This window comes from Callithrix jacchus, chromosome 11 (genome assembly GCF_049354715.1).
Source record: "Callithrix jacchus isolate 240 chromosome 11, calJac240_pri, whole genome shotgun sequence".
In the NCBI taxonomy this organism is placed as follows: domain Eukaryota; kingdom Metazoa; phylum Chordata; class Mammalia; order Primates; family Cebidae; genus Callithrix; species Callithrix jacchus.
Window position 1 is genome coordinate 14842838 of NC_133512.1, and position 15364 is coordinate 14858201.

Sequence of the window (15364 nt, forward strand, 5' to 3'; positions counted from 1 at the left end):
AGGCTCCCAATTGCCAGGAAGGCAGGGTGCTCTATTGGGAGCTCTGTGCTGCTCCTTGTGCCTGTGGGATGGGGTCACACTGGGGCTCCAACCTTCTCAGGACTTATCTGCCTGCCAACTAGAGCAGAATCTTACTGACGTCTGTAATTCCCACTTCTGGTATAGTGCTTTTCATATGTTTGCTTTTGACAAAGATTTTAAGAACAATTTCAAATCTAGTTTATCTTAAAGATAATTCAGATCAGTGGATTTCAGGACTGGGGACTGAACGATGAGTAAACCACCACAAGAGTGATGGTCCCAAACCTCAGGTTAGCAAGCAGAGGGAATACAGGCCCCACGAGTTCAGAACACTGATGGCAACCTCTCAAGCAACTTACCGAAATATGGTTCATTCGAGCACCCTTTCAACCGCACTCCCTTCGGGGTACACTCGATCAAAAAGTGCCGAACGAGTTCATTGGCCAAATCTCCAGCTGTGGCAAGAAATTTAAAGAAAGAGGAATTTTTTAAAAATGGGAGCATGGGAGAATCGAAAGAGAGAGCACTAAAGCCAGAAGACAGTTGAAAAGGCTCTTCTCTGAAGAGTCCAGCCACTGCGCAAGAGGCTGCCAAAATCCATCTTCATCCTAGGAATGGTAACTGGGCTGCAGGATGGCCAGATGAGCACAGGCTAGGTCAGATACAGGGCAGGAACCCCTGCAGTGACAGTGTAGGGGGCTGGAGAGGTCCCTTGGGAGAGGCCCTCAAACATTCTGCAAGAATCCCCAGTGAAGGGAATGAGCTTGCAGCTAAGAAAGAGGATCATGAATCTCCAGCTGAATCCCCTCTCAAAGAGGAGAGATGAGAAAGGCTCAGACACAAAATGATACTTCTTAGAATGAATTGCCGAAAAGAGCTGGAAAAAGGTCAGTCTTCTTGGTGGAATTTAACAAGGAGCTTGGGTCTGCAAAACCTTCCAGAAAGCAAGCACTCAGCTGCACAAGAGTAGCATTCTACCACATTGCTATTAATAGTAAACAGTACATCTGTTTCAGGCCAGCCCATGAGTCCAAAGAGAAAATACATCATAAAAAGCCACTGAATGGCAAAACTGTCTGAGAGTGGAAAAGTACAAACAGCATAACCAAAAGAACAAGAAGTCACTGCCCTCTGCTAATGAGTCCAACAGACCTTTACAGTGTGCTGTATTTCTGTGTTTCGGGGCCTCCTTCATCACCCTCCCTGGGAGCATCTCTGCCTGAACTTCTAATATTTTGGATGCTGGAAACCTCCTGGCAGCAGGACCCACTGGAGTTGGGCGTGGTCCCCAGTGCCTTGCCCACAGCAGGCTTCCAAAGGGTGTTTATAAATGTGACAAAGGCTGGGCGTGGTGGCTCATGCCTGTAATCCCAGCAATTTGGGAGGCCAAGGCAGGCAGATCACTTGAGGTCAGGAGTTCAAGACCAGCCTTGCCAACATGGTGAAACCCCCTATTAAAAATACAAAAAAAAAAAAAAAAACCCATAAATAAACGTGACAAATATCACTGGGTGAGTATTTCACAAGGCCAGTAAAGCTTGCAGAAAAGGAAATGATCAGATTCTGTAAACGGCTGTGTTGAATTAAACTGGGTGAAGAACGTATGGCCATTCAGTGTGGGAGGAAAATGATGCCTGGCTTCCAAACTGAAAAGGACACCAAGCACGGGTCTGGATGCCACTTGTGAAAAATGGCTCAGTGGGAAGTCCTTCTGTCCAGGGCTTTCTGGAGAACAGCATCCAGAAAGTCCCCAGCTGTCCCAGGTTACTGGAGGTGGAACAGTAAATGGCTGTGGCTCTTTATGAGCTGGTAAACTATTTGCTCGGATCTGTCTTTGGATTGTGAAATCTGAATGTCAAATCCAGGGCAGCGTGAAGATACAGCAGCCAGGTAAGATTTCACCCAGAGGCCACCAACAATGCTGGGTTTCCTGAAGTCTGCTATTCTAATATCCCCTGTTTTGTTCCCTTCATCTTAAGATTTGAGTCCAAAGTCTGTCTGAGAGGCAGGATGCATGCACAGAGGTAGAATCAGTTAAACACTATCATCTAGATTCTAAAAAGATAATGCATGCAGAAATGTTATTTGCCTTTGCCCTAAAACTTTACACGGAAACCAAGGAGCCAAGCAAAACCCAAGAGCTGCCATCCATCACTCCTGCTCTCACAATAATCTCATCTCTGCAGACTCGCCAGATGCTCTTGGTCCTGAGACCCTTTTTCCTGCCATCATTATTCAGTTTGCTTCTAAATAAAGGCTTGAGCAGTCCTCAACAATCAGGTCGAATTCAGCTCTTCAGCTACAAAAGCCCTTATTTCCACTCAGAAGCAGCATCTTATTGGGCTTTTTATGCTAGAATTCTGAATGCTAGAAGATCCTACTTTTCAAGAATTATCTGTTCTTTCTCCCCTATACACCTTCTCTCCACTTCACTTCAAGACATTCAGTGTCCACAGGTTTCAGGGTTGAGCTTTGACTGAGCCCCAGGTCCTTCCCAGCCTCACTCCTCACCCGCCTTCCACTCTCACACTGTTACCTGTGCCAAAACGAACCCATAGATGTTTCTGGAAACGCTACAGCCCTGCCTGAGGCTGGACCGCCTGGCAGCCAAATCATACATTCCACAGGGTGTAACTCCAAGGCGATTTTCTCCAGGAAGCATGAAGTAGAGGTTTTACCCAAGGATTTGGATAAATCCTCTCAAGTACTAGGCAAAGAGCATGAGTGAACCACGTGGGTGTCTCACTTTTCTGTAAACACAGGGAGTTTAAAATCTGAGCTGCTTCTGATTTCCCCACTTCCAATAAGTCAAGTTGCCCTTACAAGGAACCAAGGACCTACAATGTCCCCTCAGTCCACAATTTCCATTTGGGGAGACAGAGAGAGTGAAAGAATAGGTGCCCTTTCCTTAGAATTTGTGGCACGGTAACACACAAAGTTGACTCTCATAGGGCAAAAAGGGCAAGGGGAGTAAAAAGGGGAAAAAAAAGAATAAACTGAAAATCCGTGGATGCTGACAAGGTTGTGAAGAGAAAGGAACGCTTTTGCACTGTTGGTGAGAGTATAAAATAGTTCAACCATTGTAGAAGATGGGTGGCGATTCCTCAAAGAGCTAGAGGCAGAAATACTGTTTGACCCAGTAATCCCATTACTGGGTATTATACCCAAAAACTTAGAAATCATTCTATTACAGGTTGGTGCAAAACTCATTACGGTTTTTTGCCATGAGTTTTAATGCAAAAAGGTTTCAGGCAGGCATAGTCTTTTACCTGCACTGGAGATCATCTCATGATGCTAGGCTTACTCTAGTATCACTTTTAATCCATCTAAAAATACCCTACTGAGTATAGATACAAGAACAGTGCCTGTAGTGTGCTAGTTTTCATATAAAAATGTGTGTTTGCCTGCATTTGTACAGGTAATCAGCGAAAAGACACACATTAATCTACTCCAGATGGCTGCCCAAGGGAGGTGGCAGGGCAATGAGGGAGGCAGAACCAAAATGGAAGCAAAACCAGCTCAGTGGATGCCTTCTCCTATGGTTCTAATTTTTGAACAATGAAATGAATTGCCTATTCAAAACAAAAAAAAAATAAAATTTATAAATTAATGTTCTTTCTTCAATAAGGTGAATACTTTGTAACATACACCTGAAAAAATAAATACTAAGAATAAAATGTGTGAGTATTGTTAAAGTCATCTATCTTGTTAGCCTAACAATAAACAGACAGAGCTTCTCTGTGGATGGGCTGAACAGATCTACAGGGATTGGTAACCTCACCTTTCTTGTTCAGCTGCAGGACTGAAGGTGGGGGCGTGGCCACTTTCATGGCCAGGCCATAGGCCCCTCGGAAGGAATGACTGTCTCGAACGATGAATGAGCCTGGCTCCTTGTCCTTCAACATGGCAATGGCTGGAGAAAGGGAGGAGAAAGACATGAACGTCTGCCAGGCAGACAAAGGTCTATGCCTACTCATAACCTTGGGATAGGTCCTCTTCCCCTTACTCTTTTCAAAAATTGAGTCAGTGGGGACCTGGCCGGGATCCCACTGCTTGTCTGGAAGAACAATGTGTCGGTGCAGTTGAGGGACCCTTCAGGGAGGTCTCTGTGGTGTCGTGTATGATTCATGGGTGGGCCTGGCTGTGAGGAGGCAGAAGAAACAGGAACATCCCTCTCTTTAGCTAATCTGAGGTGCCAAGCACTGTCCTGGGGGCTGCCCAGGGGAAAACAGGATTTCTGTTAATCCCACAACGCCTGTGACATCCAAATGATGGTCCCCACCTGACATTCCAGGAAACAGAGGCTCATGCTGAGTAAGAAACAGAACCAGGTCCAAATATACATAAACGGGGGAAGCAGGCAGTGGGAGGGAGGCTGTCGCAGCACACCCTGCCACCACCTGGACGTTGCCCCCTGTGGCATTTTTCTTAAAGATTTTAGAACATGGATTCTTTCAACAGCATAAAAGGAAAGAAGTTTCCAATTACACTTTCTGGTGATAAAAAGGGCACACCCAAAATGTTATTGAAAATTTAATACAAATTCCAAGATTCAACAAAGAAGTAACAAAATAGAGGTGGCCCTCTATCCCGTGGCTCCGTGGCTGATGTGGCGAAATGAGCCCAGCCTGGATGGGGCTAAGGATACCTTCCCCATGTGCCTGCCAACCCAGGGCCCTGCATGGTGGGTCACCCAGCTTCCTTGGTGAGACTGGTAGGCATTCAGCTAATCAGAATCATTGCTTCAACACCTCTCCCCTTCATGAGCAAAATCTGGCATTTCCAAGTCCCATCTCATGACATAGGAAGACAATGAAGTGGGTTAGGGTGACAGTAACTTCGACTTGATACTGCGAAGACAGGTCAGAATGTTCCCTGATAACTAGACTATGTCTCAGAATTTCTTTTCTAGACATTTATTCTTTATTTTAAAAAAGGGGGAAAACTGGGGATTTAGAGTATAAGATTGAACATAATAACAGCCATGGAAATGCTGCCTTTCTGGAATGCCAAAGGCTCTGTCTGGAAGCGATCAGGGCGCAGAACATAAACCAGTAAGTGGTGGGATGCCCCCAGCATGCCTCAGTCAATACCTCCACAGCACACTTCCACAGAGGCCCCTCACGTGCCTCCAGGCCAGGCCGGACCCACAGCCAGGGCATCTGTCTGGCCTCAGAATGAAACGAATGGTTTTTTTTACACAATTTTCAATGCCCTGCACCGTGGTCCTGTGTGCAGGATGAGGTCACAGGGGAGGAGCTAAATATGGCCCTGGGGATGAAGCATGAGCTTCTGAACTGCACACAGGGGAAGGATGGGCAGGAAAACACAGGCAGGCTCACTGTGCATGCCCGAGACTGCTGGGAGCACCAGCCAGGCCTGTAGCCACCCACGCAAGGGACCCACAGGCTAGGAGGGGGCCCCTTCTGGGGCAGGGCATGGGCCCTGGGAATAAACCCTGAATCCTGTGCATGTTTTCTCACAGCATATTCTATAAACTTGGGGGCTGAACGTGTATTACTTTTTTTCAATTTTTAAATTTATTTTTTTGAGACAAGGTCTCTTGCTCTGTCACCCAGACTGAAGTGCAGTGGTGCAATCTTAGTTCACTGCAGCCTCAACCTCCTGGGCTCAAGAGATCCTCCCACCTCAGCTTCCAAATTAGCTAGGATTACACACATGCACCACCACACCCAGTTATTTTCTTTTTTATTTTTGGTTGAGACTAGGTCTCACTATGTTGCCCAGGCTGGTCTTGAACTCCTGGGCTCAAGTGATCCTCCCACCTCAGCCTCCCTAAGTGCTGGGATTACAGGCGCGAGTCACTGTGCCTGGCCTACTTTTCTTTTTTTTTCTCCTAAGACAAAAGATCACTTACATTTTTTTTCAACTGTGATATACCTCAGAGTTTGGTTTTTTTGGTCATGGTTTTACTTCCCTGTGGTAAATAAAGTGTTGAAGCCTCACGGGACTGAGACTTTGGGCAAATGTGGGTGGTAGGGGAGGGAACATGGCCTTTGCTCCGTCCACTTCTCCCCAAGCCCCGAGGGAAGCCCCAGCGCAGATGCAGATGCTGCCTGGGGGCGAGGGGGCTGCACTCTGCCACACAGGCAATGGGAGTAGCAGAATTTTAAACCCATTGTTTTTCTGAACAGAAATGGGCTGGGGAGGTGGTGTGCTGAAGTTGTAAAATCGAGCAGCCACACACTGCAAACGGCAGCCACGCACTTCACCCTGGCATTGCCATCACATTCCTCGCCTGGAGATGGGCATGGGGGGAGGGGAGGCAAGTGAGTCTCTTCTCACCATCTCACACTGTCTCACCCTTCAACAAGTGATTTCACAGCATCCAGAGAAGCAGCAGCCCACGAGTACAGCTGGGACAGTAGTATGTCATTTCCATTTCACTTTAAGGCCCCTTTCCTCCTGAGGTATTTTTAGGTTAGCTTTAGGAAATCTCAAGGAATTAAAATGTCACAAATTGCACTCCCAAAGAGGCCATCTGGGTGTTTTTTTTTTTTTTCTTTTTTTCTCCTGCATCCCCCTGAAATGTCACTGTAATGACATTTTTACTTTTCTAGTAAAAGACCCATCTGACAGTTAAAACCCAAATAAATGATACCCATGGGCAGTTTTCTGTGTCAGACTGCACAGCTCTCTTCTATATAAAATATGTAGAAAATGGAGGAGGTTATGCTTTTAGAGCTCAGCTGAAAAAACCAACACCAGATGCACATGTTAGCCATCCTGAGATGGGGTCCTCCCAGCACACCTTCTACAACATATGCTGAAGACCAGGCACATGCCAACAGCAGCCCCTACACGCACTGCACATCCACATCCACTTATCCTGCACCTACCAGTGCCAGCAAGGGCAGGTGACTCCTACACGGCACCACGGCAGCCCCCCACGGCAGGCTCGAACCTTGCTGTCCTGCTGAGGAAGCCAGCAGTGTGCTCCAACCCAAACCTGTCTGTTTCAGATGCCCCCTGCTTCAATGACATCGCTCAAGGACAGAAGGGGGCGTCTGGCCCCACACATCGCCCTGTTCTAAAAGATGGCACCAACAGAATGGAAGGGTCTGTGCAGAATCTTCTAGGACATGGTGCTGGATAAGCATCTCTCAGTCTTGCCAGCTGGAGGAGGTGCCAAGTCTCTGGAGGCCACAGTCATCAGGATTCTTGAGACACAAGCAGGGCCTGGGTGGTGGCAGCAGGCACACAGCATCCAGCCGCAGAGGAGCCCTCGGCCATGGTGAGCAGCATTTCACAAAGGCCAATTCAGGGAGATGAAGGTCTTTCTAGGCCAAGGGCTTTTTTTCTCTCTCTTCCACTTAAAATGACAATCACTTCTTTGAGATCGTAAGAGATGCACATTCTTACCATTTCTATCATCTACATAACTGAAGAGCAGAATTTCAGTGGAGAGCTGGACAGTGCTATTTTTCTGCCACTCAACTATTCATCTCTAGGCATTCCTGAGGCATCTTCATAAGAAGAGAGCTTGATTTTCTTCTGAAGTGGAGATAAAGAAGCACAGAGTAGCCAAGCAGGTCTCCTGCTGACTGCGGGCAGCCTGTCATTTCTCACCGCTTTAAACCACCCCATTCCCTCTCTTACTCCAGCCTCCACCAGGCAGCCGCTAGGAATCACTTCACTTCCCGGGAATCCTGACTCCATCTTCCAGGCACTGGAGGCACCACCCCGCTGTCCCTTGCCAAGCACACACTATCTCTTCCGAGGTATATCCCAGGAGCAGCAAGCTCTTTGCACTGACAAAATGAGGGATCCAGAGGAAGGTATGCTCAGCTGAGACAGAACTCCAGGGAGGAGGGCCGTCTGGCAGCCAGGGAAGCATCTCGTGAATTCTGCTCATGGCCCAGGTGCTGCCTCCTGGCAGCGCTGCCCAGAAGAGCTTGCCAGCCCTCCTCTCCCGTATCTCTTCTATTCATGCTCTGGTAAAAACTGATGTTTCACTTCATGGCTCAAAGGTAGTAATAATTTCAAACTGTAAAAGCCTGCCTGACGCTCTACCAAGCAGAGAGATGCTCTGCCTGGTTTGTGTGTGAGGCAAGCGGTTAAGCCCACAACCAGTTCTCATTGTTAAGTGCTTATAGACTGTTCACTAACACACGGTATCCCTGACTTCTCAGCGCAGGGCGTCTCTCCTGCTTCCTCACCCCATCCTCTGTGGCTTCACGGAGATGCAGGAGAGTGTGTCTCCTCCTCACAGTCAGCAGTTGTGGGCTGGCATCACTGGCAAGCCACTGGCTGGTGCAAGCTACCAGAAATTACACCCTACATGCTGGAATGCTCATGGCTCAGGCCCATTCCTCACCAACTCCCTCATTAGTAGCGAGTTTTCCCCTATAAAAACTTAAAGGTTGTAGCAATTCCCCAGGAGGCATGTAATAATGTGTGGGCCCTGCTCTAACTCAATCCACACCAAGGCCGCGGTTGTCTGACATTCCCCCTGCAGCACCCATCCTCATTCAAGGCAGCTATGCGGGCAGCAGGACAGGGGCCCATGTCCTTCCCACGTACCTTGTTCTCTTGAAATATCTGCCTTGTACCAGAACTTGGAAGTGTCTTGAACAAATTTCACGATCACAAGTTTATCACCTGGAATATCTGTAAAGCAAAATTTAACAGTGACTGTGAGGGGCCCTTCTCTTCCTGCAACCTCTCGTCTGCTGTGATCCCAGAAGTCCAAATCCCATGCCAGGGGCAAGCAAGCAGAGGACGCTCTAAGGAAAGGGAATCCTGCCTTTGAAATGCCCGAGCTGGAGGAGGCACTGACGTCTTACAACGCAAAACAAAGCAACGCGATACTTGGATCAGACCTTTGCAACACTTTTTAAGAATACATGGAAGGCAGGGAGGACAGAGGCCTGGTGTTGTTTAACCCATAGACCACATTACTTCTTATACACTTGAAATAGTTCATCATTATCTTTCAGATGAATTCATTTCATTTGAAAAGGAATTTGTTATTTACAGAAAGCCATGTTCCCAAGTGAAATGGAAAATAGACCACTGCAAATGTCCGCACTTTCTACAACTGGAAGGAATCCAAGGTGGCCAAACACAGAAGCCAAGAAGAGTGAACGAGAGGCCTGGGCCAGTGCTTGGCTTTGGGAGAGGAAAATGGAAAATACCCCAACGGCTCGGGATTTTCTCTCCAGGTGCCCAGTGCTGCACTGGAGATGTGCCTGCACCCCAGCTCGGCTGCACGTCTCAACCCTTCCTTTCCTTAGTGAATGGACAGAGGGGCCCTTCCACCTGCTGGAAACACACCTACCTGGCAGAGGTGAGGCCATTTCTGAAGTCTTGGAAAAGTCTGGAAGGACATTTGGGAAGGGGATACTGATGGTGCTCCCGCTGTGGGGACTGGAGAAGCCACTGGAGGAAGGGGAGACTGAGCCCAAAGAACGATCCCCCTCCGAGGCCCGCTTCTTCTCAGGGAGGGGCGGCTGCCCGGGCAGGGTCAAGCTCTGGCCCTGCAGACCTGGACTGTGGCGGCCGCTGTGTCCAGGAGCCACCGTGAGAAAGTTGTGGGACAGGAAGCCATTGTCGGCAGCCCCTGTCGCTGTCAGCGGGATGCCAGGGGCCGGTGATGCTCCGTGAGAATTGGCCAGCAAGGCCCCCAGGTCCTCCTCTGGGGAAAGGCCACTTCCCACTGGGGTGGTGCCGAAGCCCAGGAAGGCCTGGCTGCTAGGGGGCGCCAGGGAGGCTGGCGGCTCTGCTAGGGACAGCTCATGGCTGTGGAAGGAGGCCTGGAGCTCTGCCGGCGGGAAGCAGGGCAGCACTGGGGAGTCCTTGCTGACACTGGAGAACTCAGCGTTGAGGGGACTTCCGGTGGGCCGGCAGCTCCCCAGCAGGGACACTGCGGACTTGGGGCTGCTCTCCACCCACTGGCGTTCAGCAGAAGAGGAACTGTTAAGAAGAGAAGCCAACCGAGACGGCACGTAAGGCACAAAGAGATACCTGAAGACCAGTATGCACCCCCGCCCCCACAAGGGGAAACAGGGATGGGGAAGTGGGTTCCCCGGCCCTCCAGGCAGCACAGGAGGTGTTTTCCAGATTATATGCACTAAGGCCCTCTCTGAGCTCACTGCCTGCCTGTCAAGCCCCCCCACTTCATGCCAGGACGCTCCAGCCTGCAATGAGGGCCCCCGGGGGAGCCACCCCAGGAACGCCTCCACCTGCACAGACGCTGCTCCCTCAGCCCCGGGGCCTTCCCTCCTGCACCTTCACCGGGTCAGGGCCCTTTCATCCTTTAAGACACAGCTCAGCTCTGTACCCACTGGGAAGTCTTTTCTCAGCCCTCACCCAGCACCTGTGGCCACATACACATGTGCCCTCGGGAGTAGAAATGCACTCTGGTCTGGTCCCTCAGCACTAGGCAGGGATGCCACCCACATTCACCCCCGCAGCAGGGCCGTGGGTTCACTGTGAGTCCCCTCGTCACTGCAGCATGCTCCCTCTGCCCATTTCCTTCGTCTGTCAGACACACCATCAGCTCTCCATCCACACAACCAGCTGATTAACAGATACCACAAAGCCTACTGGAGATTACCACACCCCTCTCCACACCCCTACGAACCCGGAAAGACAGCTAAAACCACACAACATGACACACACGTATTCCAGCACTGGAACACTCATGGGTACAGAGTCTATGTGTCATGCCAAGTCCTCAGAGGAGGGCTCCTTCTTTATTTTAAGGAGAATTTAAAAAAAATAGGGAGCTACGTGTCCATACAATAAGGCATAAAGAAACTTATTCCTTCTCTGGGCAAGAGGAATGGTCTCACATACGGATTTCCTCAGGGACAGTATCTCTGAGAAGCAGAAATAGGCCATTTTTCTCTGTTAATACCCACCCCCTCCCACCCCCAGGTCCTCTGTTAACCAGAATCCCTGGAAGACTGACTTTCCTCTGTTTCCTGTATTTTCCCACATTTTCACTACATACACCTGTCCCTGGGGGGTAGCAGTGTCGTGCACACAGCCCTTGTCCCCTGCCCCGCCCCATCTTCAGGCAATCCCTGGCTGGTCCGACACCCTCTTTCCACCCCCAGCTCAGCATTCTGGGTCTTTAAGGGGAGTTTGTGCCAAGTTTAAAGACCCATCTTCTTACCTCTCTCTCCTCTGGCCAGGGCCGTTGCTGGAAATGCTGCAGGAAGCAGCAAAAGCCTGCTGAAAGGAGGGCGTCGAGGGCGCGTCGGCCCGGAGCATGGTGGATTTGGGTCCGATGGGGCTCTCTGACATCCCCACAGTGTGACTGAGCGTCTCAGGGCAGCCTCGTGGTTCTGCAGCGAGAACACAGAAAGCAGAGAGACCTCAGCTGTAGGACTGGAGAGATCAGCATGTCTGCCACTTTTGCACAAGAAACTGTTATTTTTGAGGCTTTCTGTCATCCATGGCCATACTGAACCTGACATCATTACCCGAAACAGACTGGAGGAGGCGGCCAGCCCTACATCCCCAAGCACAGGTTTATTCTCACGCATCACTGTTCCCAGAAACGAAGCCACGTAATTCAGTCCCCACACAATGTCCAGCCCATTACCACGAGCTGGTCGGCACCGGCATCCCTGTGGCCATGTGGAGAGATGTGCATTGGGCCCTCTGGGCTGGTGCTCCCAGCCCCATCACCATAAAGGCTGATGTTCTATAATGTACTGTCTATCCCATGATCTAGGCTGCTCCTCACTTTAGAATTGGCATGGCCTTTCTTCTGCAAACCAGCAGGTGACTTCTCCCCAGAAAGATGGTAAGTGCAGGCCCTGCAGTGGGGTGGCCTGGGTGTCCTCACTTTCCTTTGGTTCCCACCCTCCCGAGCTGCTAACTGGGCTACTGACATCAAGCATTACCAGGGCGCAAACCCATGCCGGAGCTTCCCAGGTCAACCCTGCTGCAAAGAAGGCCACAGGGCGGGGTGCAGGGGCCGCCCTCACAGGCTGCGCCAGGACGCAAACCTGCCGGTGTCCCATGCCTGATCGCAGGCACATTCCTCTGATGGAATTTCTGTATTGCTTCTTGCCCAGTAGCTGCATTATTTCTGGATATTTAAAACATCTTGCCTTTTGTTTTTCTTTTTTCAAACCAGGCTTCAAGGAATGGACCAATCTACCATGGTCAACAACATAATATTATTAGAAATACTGCTCATTTTGTTTTCTGTTTCGAAACAAGCGAATATTGATAAGAGAACAGTAACATTTTAAAATGTCCATGGAGAAGGTGCTGAAATTCAGAGATTTCCAAATGATGGTGCTTTCCCCACAACTCACAGGCCTATCACCTCACATGCTTGAAACGGGTGTTATTTTAATCACACTGAAAAGGCTACCTTCTTTACCCTTCAAATGAAAACCAATACAACTTAGTACCAGAATCACGCTTTATAAAAATGATGTTTACTGAGAATATTCTGAAAGAAATTATCAGTGGCATATGTGGTCTCTGAAGAATGAAATATCTAAGGGTTTATATTAATCCACATGTCAATGAGCACTGGTGTGTGGATTATTCAGACCAGTGAGGAAGGAAAACCCTGACCACTCAACTAAATCACCCACATACAGGATGTAGTATCCAGTTTCTTTTTTAATTGACCTCTACAGAATTTGCACAATCAATTCACAAATGAAATTATTAAGAAGAATGCACTTCACTCCAATGAGGTAAATAAGCTCTATCTCTACCAAGACAGAACGAAAATTCTTTTTCTTTTAATTAAATATTTCTGAGCCATTAAGTGATAAGAATGAAAATTCTAAAACTTACATTGCATCTCCACGTATGTGAAGTGAAGCACTTTTTCAATCACAAATGTCATTTCAATATGAATTAAAAATTACTATTTTTATTTAGCAGCAATTCTTTTCCTAATGAAACATAGATTTTTCAAATATATTAATCAGCACACAAAATGTCTGGAGTTATGCCTAATTTAATAACATTCCTAGCTATCTAATAGATCTTGGTAGAGAAAAAGTGAACTTTAAATGTTTAAACACAGCAGAAGAAATTATGAGTGAACTGTGAGAAAAATAGGAAAGAAAATATGCAATTTAAAGCTCAAAGAGGAACAAGAATGAAAAATACACAAAAAAAATCTTCTTCACAAAAGATTTTGTGAAAAATACACAAAAGAGATATGAATCTTAAAAATTCTAACATAAGTATAATTGGATTCCAAGAAGTGGTGGAGAAATAGAATAAGGCAGAGGCAATACTGGAAAATATACATACTGAGAATTTCCCAAAAGACTCAAGAAATCAAGCCACAAGTTAAAAAACAAAATAAACAGAAAAATCTAAGCAGGATATATAAAAAGAAAACTACACACAAGCACTTAACAGTAAAACTTCTGGAAATCAAATACAAAATCTGAAACACAGTGCCTTGTCTATTTTGGGGGAAAGGATGGGACACCAATTTCTGAGCTAATGTTTTCAACATTTAATAATGTTGTCATGATAGAAAAGCCCAGCGCTAATGTTCTATTTGTATGAACAAGGGTCTCTGTTGAGACCCTTGGGAATGGTGTGTCGGCTGCACCCAACTGTAAATACCCCATGACTGTCTCAAGGTGAGGCCTGGCAAATGCTCAGTCTGTGTCATGAATGCACATGCATGTCTCCTGCTATGACTGACCTGTAAATCCCTAGAGCAGATGCAGTTTTGTGGCTGACTGCCCCTCCTCCCAGTAGGGCCACAGGAAATGTTCTAAAATAAGTGTTTAATGAATTAATTATTTCTTTCTACTGAAGCTGGGATAGAAAAACAAAGATGCATGGACCTTAAAACCATCCCTTTGCACCCTCACTTCTATTACCAGTACTAAGATGACTTATCTCCATTTATGTTTGTCTGTATTTATTTTCCATTTAAACTGTCTTTGCTGGGGCTGGGTGCTATGGCTCATGCCTATAATCCTGGCACTTTGGGAGGCCGAGGTGGGTGGGACACCCGAGGATCAGAAGTTCAAGACCAGCCTGGCTAACATGGTGAAACCTCCTATCTTCTAAAAATACAAAAATTAGCCAGGTGTGGTGGTGCATGCCTGTAATCCTAGCTACTCGGGAGGCTAAGGCAGGAGAATTGCTTGAACCTGGGAGGCAGAGGTTGCAGTGAGCTGAGATCATGCTACTGTACTCCATTCCTGGGCCAAAGAGCAAAACTCCATCTCAAAAAATAAAAATAAAAATAAAGTAAATAAAAGTGCTAAGCATCAAATTTCCATTGACATAGCCTAGACCAGTGGGAGAACAGAAGAGAGAAAAAAAAGTGACACAGGGAGTGCCTGTGTGTCCTGCTTTTGTCAGTCAGATGAGAACATGTGCAAATTAGTACTGCATGGAGGAGCATGTGAGGTGCAGCTTGTGAGCTGCAGGAGGATGCACAGGGAGACTTGCTTCATCTGGAAGGAGCCTGAAGGCTTCCTGGAGGAAGTGGCATTTGATGCAAGCCTGGAAGGATGGGTAGGATTCTGATAAAACCACCTCATGGGTTCTCTTGCTCATGGGGTTGGGGCTATCCCTACCATTCACAGCGGTGTCCTCAGCACTGGGCTGGCACCTGTAGGAGCTCCAGGTCATTCACATTATGAATTAATGAATGAGCTAGCAAAAGCTTAGAGGTTAGATGGAGAAGTTCAGACCATGACATGGAAATACTGCTCAGGGCTCTGGTTCAGAGGAGCAGGTGGATGGTTGTTTGGTTCCTAGGGTCCCATGCCAAAAAGGAGCACAGAACTTTGGAATTAAAAATATGTTTATTAATCAAGTCTAATATGTTGTTTGAGCTTTCAAAGGGTCATACAAGAGAGGAGCATGGGTTGGGTACAGTGGTCACGCCTGTAATCCCAGCACTTTGGGAGGCTGAGGCAGGAGGATCACGAGGCTGAGAGTTTGAGACCAGCCTGGCCAGCATGGCGAAAGCCCATCTCTACTAAAAATACAAAAAATTAGCCAGGCATGGTACCACACACCTGTCATCCCAGATACTCAGGAGACTGAGGCAGGAGAACTGCTTGAACCTGGCAGGTGGAGGTTGCAGTGAACCGAGATCATGCCATTGTACTCCAGCCTGGGCAACAAAGTGTGACTCTGTCTCCAAAAAAAAAAAGAAAACAGAGAGAAAGGAGCATATACCCAGCACAGCACGCAGCCCCCATTTGTATGATTGACAGTGCTCTTAGTGGTCTACACGCAGCCACGGAGGCAATCTCTGGTGCTTCCCATCCCTGTTTACAGAGCCCTGTGTGTCAAAGCTCTAGAAGACCCCACACCATGACTCAGAAGCCCTCAGTACACTCCCATGGCGCCT

General features: G+C 47.9%; 1 protein-coding gene across 29 annotated transcripts in view; it reads right to left on the reverse strand.

Annotated features, from left to right (window-relative positions):
• The window catches only part of TNS3 (tensin 3), a 314051-nt gene that overhangs the window by 20368 nt on the left and 278319 nt on the right, over nucleotides 1-15364 (reverse strand). For all 29 annotated transcript variants that reach the window (XM_078342392.1, XM_078342401.1, XM_078342395.1 and 26 more), the window contains 5 exons: nucleotides 11165-11336; nucleotides 9323-9957; nucleotides 8566-8652; nucleotides 3803-3934; nucleotides 381-476 (listed from right to left, as the gene is read on the reverse strand). In XM_078342392.1, the coding sequence (XP_078198518.1) occupies nucleotides 381-476; nucleotides 3803-3934; nucleotides 8566-8652; nucleotides 9323-9957; nucleotides 11165-11336 (1122 nt within the window). The remainder of the gene's footprint in view (nucleotides 1-380; nucleotides 477-3802; nucleotides 3935-8565; nucleotides 8653-9322; nucleotides 9958-11164; nucleotides 11337-15364) is intronic.